Source organism: Micropterus dolomieu, linkage group LG17 (genome assembly GCF_021292245.1).
Source record: "Micropterus dolomieu isolate WLL.071019.BEF.003 ecotype Adirondacks linkage group LG17, ASM2129224v1, whole genome shotgun sequence".
NCBI classification, from domain to species: Eukaryota; Metazoa; Chordata; class Actinopteri; order Centrarchiformes; family Centrarchidae; genus Micropterus; species Micropterus dolomieu.
In genome coordinates, this window is record NC_060166.1 from 38,173,373 (window position 1) to 38,181,365 (window position 7,993).

Below are 7,993 nucleotides of genomic sequence, written 5' to 3' on the forward strand. Positions count from 1 at the left end.
GTCGAGCAGGAACACGGGGGCAGCAGGTGACCCGCAACCACAGATCCAGACTCCACAGCTCCAGAGCCAGAAACACCTGCAGGAAGTGATAGGAGGAGAGAGGAGAGGGACGAGAAAGCACAAGACTACCAGAAAGGGGAGAAGTTGTGTTAGTAACATGCAATAATGGGATGAGGTTGCATACAGAGGGAGAGAAAGTAGAGGAGAGAGGAGCTCAGTGCATCATGGGAAATCCCCCGGCAGTCTAGGCCTATAGCAGCATAACTAAGGGATGGTTCAGGACTCACCTGAGCCAGCCCTAACTATAAGCTTTATCAAAGAGGAAAGTCTTAAGCCTACTCTTAAATGTGGAGATGGTGTCTGCCTCCTGAACCCAAACTGGAACCTGGTTCCACAGGAGAGGAGCTTGATAGCTGAACGCTCTGGCTCCTAGTCTACTTTTGGAGACTCTAGGAACCACAAGTAACCCTGCATTCTGGGAGCGCAGTGCTCTGGTGGGGTAGTAAGGTACTATGAGCTGGTGCCTGACACCCATGCATAAATTAGACCGTGGACCCCCATTTCATAAGCTTTTGTCCCAGGGTCGCCCACCTGATTACATTTTTGCTTTTAGATGTTTTATAACAGAAAGTGTCTGAAACAACTGTCTTTGTGTTCCATATGGATGGGAATTCAGTGAAAATAAACTATTTCCCTTTTTGCTGGAGGCCCCCTGGAATCGCCTCCCGGACCCCTGAGGGGCCCCGGACCCCACTTTGAGGGAATGCATCATGTCAGTGGGAAGTCCCCACTGGGATAGAGGAATAAACCCGAGTGTGTGTTTGAACTCTTCCTGGTTCAGCTGTTGTGTTGTCATTTCAGTCTCCACGTCGACTCTTTGGTGTTCTTCAGTTTCACCTTCAGGACTGACTGCGGACTCGTCATGCTGATAAACCTCCAGCCGCAGAGCTGAAAAACACAAGTTCGCGATGATGTGTTAGTGTTTTAAAACTACCAGCGACTCCTCGGATATTTAGCTAACTGCTAGCTGTAGCATCCCCTGTCGTTAACAGGTAAGACGGTTCATTATGTTGATAATCCTGCTGGTTAGTTGTCGGTTAAACTGTTAACTGGGTTAATTTAACTTGGTTGAACTTTTCTTGCTGTTGTCTTCTATGTTGGTTTGTGTTTGTTGAACTCTTTAGTTTCTTTAAACTTCAGACTAATTCACTTCACTAACTAGCCTAATGTTAGCCTAGCCTTTAGCCTGCTAGCAGCCCAGGGGTTTCCGGACTCCACACGCCAGACTCCGTTAACATTTTGTTGGATTTAAAAGAACCAGGCTCACCCGGTTAACAGACAATCCTCCTCCAACTTAACTCATGTGTTTTCATGTGTCATCTCGAGACACGTAGTCGTTCGTTCAACAAGTAACGTAAAATGGTACTTAATTAAATATAAACTTGATTATTGTTATAACGTTAGCTAAATTAGGTTTACTGGACATCTGTTTCTTATGGTAACTTTACTAACAAACAACGCTGATCTGCCTGAAAGTAATACCTGATTATTTATTATGCAAGAGTCTTACGTCGTGAAACACAACGCCGGATTTATCAGAAAATCTTAGCACTACGAACAAGTATGTTTTACAAGGTCGTTTACATTATAAATGTCTTGACTACCAGAAATAAATACAAACACGACGGTTTTCATTATGTAGTTTGGCAGTTTGTGCAAACGAAAGTGGTGGGAAAAGTATTTAGACTTTTTTTGTGGCAGTAACGCAGTTTAAGTGTACAAATACTTTCAAGTAAAAGTTCTGCTCAGTAAAATACTGTTAAATATCTTAAGATAAAGTCCTGATGATAGTTTCATTAGAGTTCCTCACCGTCGTGATCCAAACCTCCTTTAACATATGGCTAAATTTAACGGAGCCTGGCTCACCGCTCAACAGCTGCTCAGCCAAAAACACAACTTAATATTTTTTTAAGAATATTCATGATACATTTTTCCATTCGGCTGATATTACAACACAAAACACTTTCTGTATATGTGAACTTGATTATAGTTTAGATTTGTTTGCAGTGGTAACAAACAACACTAGTTTGCTCTGCTCTACCATGCTTTTAAAAAATATTTTATTTACACCGGATTTATTAAATTACAGTTGTGCTTCTTGAAATATATATAACGCCGACTTTAGCAGAAGATGTCAGTTATATGTAAACGTATGTTTAACCTGGTAGTTTACCTTTATAAATTTCTGATGATGAGCCTGGAACACAAAAATGGCAGTTTTTACTATGTAGTTTGGCTTACACTCCTCTACGCAAACGAAAGAGAGTATTTTGACAAATTTCTTTGTGGCAGTAACACAGTTTAAGTGTACAAATACTTTTAAGTAAAAGTTAAACTCAGTAAAGTACTTTCTGATATCTCCTGATGATAGTTTTGTTAGAGTTCCTCACCGTCATGGGCCAAACTTCCTTTAACATATGGCTAAATTTAACGGAGCCTGGCTCAACAGCTGCTCATCTTAAAACACAACTTCATATTTTTAATGAATTGTCAAGAGCAACTTGTCCATTTGGCTGACATTTTAACACAAAACACTTTCTTTAACTATATGTAAACAACTTAATTGTAGTTAGATGTGTTTCCATTTTTAACGAACAGTACTAGTCTGCTCTTCCATGCATTTTTGTTTAAACCGGATTTATTAAATCAGAGTTGTGCTACTTGAAATATATATAACGCCGACTTTAGCAGAAGATCTCAGTTATATATAAAAGTTTGTTTAACCTGGTAGTTTACATTATAAAAGTCTTATAACGAGGCAGGAACACAAAAATGGCAGTTTTTACTATGTAGTTTGGCCAACAGTCGTCTATGCAAGAGAAAGAGATGGAGAAAGTATTTTGACAAACATTTTTTGTGGCAGTAACACAGTTATAGTGTACAAATACTTTCAAGTAAAAGTTCTCCTCAGTAAAATACTTTCAAATCTCTTCAGGTAAAGCCCTGATAGTTCCTCACCGTCGTGGGCCAAACCTCCTTTAACATATGGTTAAATTTAATGAAACCTGGCTCACCGCTCAACAGCTGCACAGCCTAAAACACAACTTAAATTTTTGTACGAATTATCAAGAGCCACTTGTCCATTCGGCTAACCCTTAACACACACAACACTTTCTTAACTTTCTGAAACTATGTGTAAACTTTATTATAGTTTAGATTAGTGTGCTCTTTCACAAAGGTTTTATACTGGATTTATTAAATGAGAGTTGTGATTCTTGAAATATATATATATATATATATATATATATATATATATATATAACGCCGACTTTACAAGAACATCTCAGTATTATGTAAAAGGCTGTTTAACCAGGTAGTTTACATTAAGAATGTCTAATGACGAGGAAGGAACACAAAAATGGCAGTTTTTACTATGTAGTTTGGTCTACTGCCTTCTGTGTCCTGCTGTAACTGTTTGTGTATGAAGTTTTTAATTGCTTCTCACAGTGTGTATTTCTGTGTATTTCTCAGGTATGTTTGCATCCTGCTGTAACTGGTTGTGTATGGACTCAGCTGATGTTGAACCGGCAGGTGGAGGTGAGCGACGTCCTCAGTCCTACACTAACTCGGCCTTCAGCAGTCAGCCGTCTCCTCTTGCACCTGAACACACCTGTAAGGCCTGCGGGGGGCGATTCGACACGCCTACCAAGAAGGTAACCCAAACTTATTTATATATATATATATATATATGTTAATAAATTAATATGATTTTTTTTTTCAACCACAACGTAGCCCCGCCCTAAAGCCTCCCCTGCTTCCTGGTCTCTGTTCCTCTAAATGGGACCATAATTTACTAAATGAACATCACGCTGTGTTGAAGAAGACTTGAAACTAGTGACTGAGACCATAAACTCATCAGGAAAGTGTTTACTGAGGGAATAAATCAGCTGACAAGTACAAACATTTTCTCACAGACTTCTAGACAATCACACTTCTTTCTGCAGCCGCTGGAGTCGCCCCCTGCCGGCTGTTAGAGAGAATGCAGGTTTCAGGTGCTTCCGCATCGGCTTCACATTGTAGACCGGAAGCTTCCCGCTTGGTTTAAGGTGCTTCAGCGTTCAGCTTCACTTCCTGTGCTGGTCACATCATCACAGCGTGATGGCAGATCCTTTTTTTGTGTTTTCTTTGTTCTGGAGTTTCCCCGTCGTCTTTCTGAATTCTGGGTAATTCCTAAATCTTCTGAAATGTGTTTTAAAAAAGGATCTTGAGAAAGTCATGGTAATCAGTGAAAATGTTTTCCTTATAAACAACAATCTGGCACTCCCAACAACAATGTTTGGCCCCCTCGTTTATACTCTTATTAAAATTTTTAAAAGTTTTAATGTAATCTGGTGTAGACACCAGTGTAAACGCTCATGTAAATCCTGAACAGTCTGTCTCCTTCCCCCTCTGTTTTAACAGCTCCTGATGCTGAAATAAGTCCAATTTCTAGATCAGTAATCATCAGTCCACTTCAATTAAGGTTTTCAAAGTGGGAGGGGGGGCTCCAAACTGTCTCTGGGAATGGAAGGGATTTTTTTTTTTACATAAGTTATCACTTTAAAGGGCTCCAGAGTAACTTTGGTTGCGCTGGTGCGCCTATATTGTTCATTATGGTGCTCACCTGTAGCCATTCACAGGTGCTGGTTCTCATACAACATGATCAGGATCCTACTAGCATCCAGGAACAGAGCGAAACTAAGCAAATAAACTGAGGATCCTGCCACACTCAGACTTTCTGCTACGTTTCTGCTTCCTGTTAGAGAAAAACGGCAAATCTGAACACCTAAAACAGAGAAGTTAGAAAACACTGCTTTTGGTTTTAGACTCCGGCGCAGTGTGTTAATCCGCTTTCGACCAAATCCGGGACTTTTAAGTCCCCAGATCTCTTTTTAAGGAACTAAAAGGTTCCTTTCAGCCTCTCTGGTAACTGCTGTAACTATTACAAGATGCCGCAGGAACAGCGTTTGACCAGATCTTAGAAAAATACAGCCAGAAAAAGCTGGAAAACGACTCTTTCTGCATCAGAGTCATTGGAGCGCAGCCATGAAAGTGTGGGACCTCAGTTAGAGGGAGTCCTATACTGTGCTGTGATTGGCCAGCTGTGTATTCGAGGCGTGGCTTAGCGAAGGGGCAATTATCATCCAAGTGTTCTTATTGTATGTGTAATATGATTAAGATGTAAAGGTACAACTGCACTATAACTCACTATATTATCATGCACCTTAGAGTCTTTGCTGTGAACAGGGTGATTTAGAAATTTTGTGACGTGAATTTCAGGGAATTTCCAATTTTTGTTCCTGTAAATTTCACACTTTCGTCTAGGTTTTATTTCTCGGTTTATTAACCCTGACCCCGTATTTTTTGGACATGTAAAATGGTGAGTTTAAATATTTGAAAACACTCAGGAGAATTCAGTTACAGCCTACAGATGGGCTCCATCTCAGAAACTGTCCCATTAATCAATTAAGATGTCCTCCCTAAAATCCCAGCTCGGCTGCAGGGCTCGCTGTCTGAACGTAGACCTAATGCTGACGTGTTAATGAATAACTTCATTTCAGAGTGGTCCAAAATTCCACTACAGAGGTGAGAGAAACTTATTGTTGGTTACAGGAGGCGAATGATTTCATTTATTCTTTCCAAAGGCTGTGCCACCAAACATTAAGTTGAGTTTTTGTAATTGCGACGTTATGTGACAGCAGTGATGCCCGTATCTTTGTAATTCTCCCCGTTAAACGTAGCCGAATTAGCAGTTAGCAGCTCCTGTTAGCTTTGTACCTGTGTTCGGACAGACCGCTCTCCCTGGATCACCGGGATACTGCAGAAAACTTAAAACCGTGAATATTCTCAGGCAGGTTCTGCAGGAGCGTCTGTTTTCTGTGATCTCTCAGCTGATTTTGCCGACGTGTCTTCGCGATGTTCTGACTCAAAGTGTTTACAGAAGCGTCATCAGCTGCCCGCGTCGGTGTGCAGCTCGACTCCAGTTACTAACGTCCTGTCGTTTTCACAACACCTGCATGCACCTGCCCCCCTTCACCTCACACAGCGTCTTTGCCTCACCTCTCTCCCCCACCTGTGTCCCTCTCTCTCTGCCTCCCCCCACACCTGTCTGTCCGTCAGCATGTGTGTGTGGACTGTAAGAAGAACTACTGCAGCCGCTGCTCCGCCCAGCTGGAGCCCCGCCCCCGCCTCTGTCACACCTGTCAGCGTTTCTACGGCAACCTGCTGCAGCGGGCGGAGCTGATGAAGCTGAAGGTGAAGGAGCTGCGGGACTACCTGCACCTGCACGAGGTCTCCACCCACCTGTGCAGAGAGAAGGTGCTTTGTTTATCTTACTACGTGTTGTCTCCTGACCTTTGACCCCTGAGGGCCCCGCCCCCCCAGTGACACCCGTGTTTCCTGTTCTGCAGGAGGAGCTGGTGGAGCTGGTCCTGGGTCAGCAGCCTTCACCATCCAGCGGCCCCGCCCCCGAGACCCCGACCACTGATCCCCCCTCTGTGACCTCTGAACCCCCTGACCCGACCCCTCACATCTTCACCTTGACTCCTGACCCCCCAACCCCTGCTATGACCCCGGACCCCCCAACCCCTGCTATGACCCCTGACCCCCCAACCCCGGCTATGACCCCTGACCCCCCCGCTGCACAACCTGAAGCCCCAGCCCCGCCCACAGAGACGTCCCCCGCCGAGGCTGACGTTCAGGACGAAGACCAGGTAAATCTAGAACAGGGGTCCTGGAAAACCTGGAAGTTATACTATATATATCTGCACAGTCATGGAACTGTCCTGGAAAAGTTTAAATGTTTCTCCAGCTCACGGTCCTGCTGTTAGAGAAGAAGTCAGGGTCTAAGTGTTTGGAGACTGATTCTTTTCCCTCTCTGGTTCAGAACTGGGACCCGGAGGACTTCCCGGTTATGGGTCGCAGGGCCTCGCTGTCGGACCTGAGCTGTCTGGACGACATCGAGGCGCTCAGCGTGCGACAGCTGAAGGAAATCCTCGCCAGGAACTTTGTCAACTACAAAGGCTGCTGTGAGAAGTGGGAGCTGATGGAGAGGGTGAGCCGGCTGTACCAGGACCAGCAGAACCTGCTGGGTGAGTACCAGGACCAGGTCCAGGGGGGGGTGAGCGAGCCGGCGACGTTTTCCAAGCTTTGCCTGAGGGGACGAGATTCGGGATGAGATTTTAACACTATTTGTAAGAAATCTTTAGTGCTGAATTCTATGAAATGTGACTGTGGCTCCTTTTCACCTCAATGAGAAATTATTAAATTTTAATTCCGTAATAACTTCCAGGGGCCGCATTACAGGAAGTTCCTGTCTGAAGTCCGAAGTTAAGACGGGAAGAGTCTCAGATGGGATTTTTCCCAGTTTGGTTTTACAGAAGCAAATCCTGACTAACTTTAGGAATCCTGTCTTATCTCCCTTCATCCTATCTCAGGTTAGGAAATCCTAAACAGTCGATCCAACAGCGGTGATCAACTTTTATGTCTGTTACCTAGCAACCGAGCTAAACGGCTTTTAATCGCTGTTTTTTGTAGTTTTTTAATGAAACATACACACAACTGTCACTGAACTTCAAGTCAGGTGACTCAGAGGTTTTGGTAACCTCCGTTGAGAAATTTAATTTAAGTCCATTTAGAAGTGATACGAAGAGAAAGCAGCCGTTTTGTCCCGGCGGTGGCTCCTCCTCCCTCACTGACCCCGGCAGAAACCCCAACTCTGCTCGGGAAAGTTAATAATAAAGTTAATAATAAAGGCTGCGGGCTGACGTCAGCATGTTTTTCACGTATGTCTTGAATTTAACGATCTCCTCCAATCAAACACCTGCATCAGGATCCTTTTGTTCCATCAAGCCTTCACACTATGTTTTATAATGAGACGTTATCCAGCTAAAGTTAGGAAAGGATCACTGACTCAGGAACTGTTAATCTGTAACGGCCTAAATCAGTTCCTAAC

The 7,993-nt window shown here is 43.6% G+C and overlaps 2 protein-coding genes across 2 annotated transcripts in view; one reads left to right on the forward strand and one right to left on the reverse strand.

Annotated features, from left to right (window-relative positions):
- The window catches only part of LOC123985567 (SH3KBP1-binding protein 1-like), a 234,595-nt gene that overhangs the window by 43,143 nt on the left and 183,459 nt on the right, over positions 1-7,993 (reverse strand). The window lies entirely within an intron of this gene.
- rffl (ring finger and FYVE-like domain containing E3 ubiquitin protein ligase) overlaps positions 719-7,993 on the forward strand; it is an 18,286-nt gene continuing 11,011 nt past the window's right edge. Inside the window, exons 1-5 of the mRNA XM_046073183.1 lie at positions 719-1,052; positions 3,532-3,713; positions 6,160-6,357; positions 6,450-6,752; positions 6,926-7,130. Of these exons, the coding sequence (XP_045929139.1) occupies positions 3,534-3,713; positions 6,160-6,357; positions 6,450-6,752; positions 6,926-7,130 (886 nt within the window). The 5' untranslated portion in view covers positions 719-1,052; positions 3,532-3,533. The remainder of the gene's footprint in view (positions 1,053-3,531; positions 3,714-6,159; positions 6,358-6,449; positions 6,753-6,925; positions 7,131-7,993) is intronic.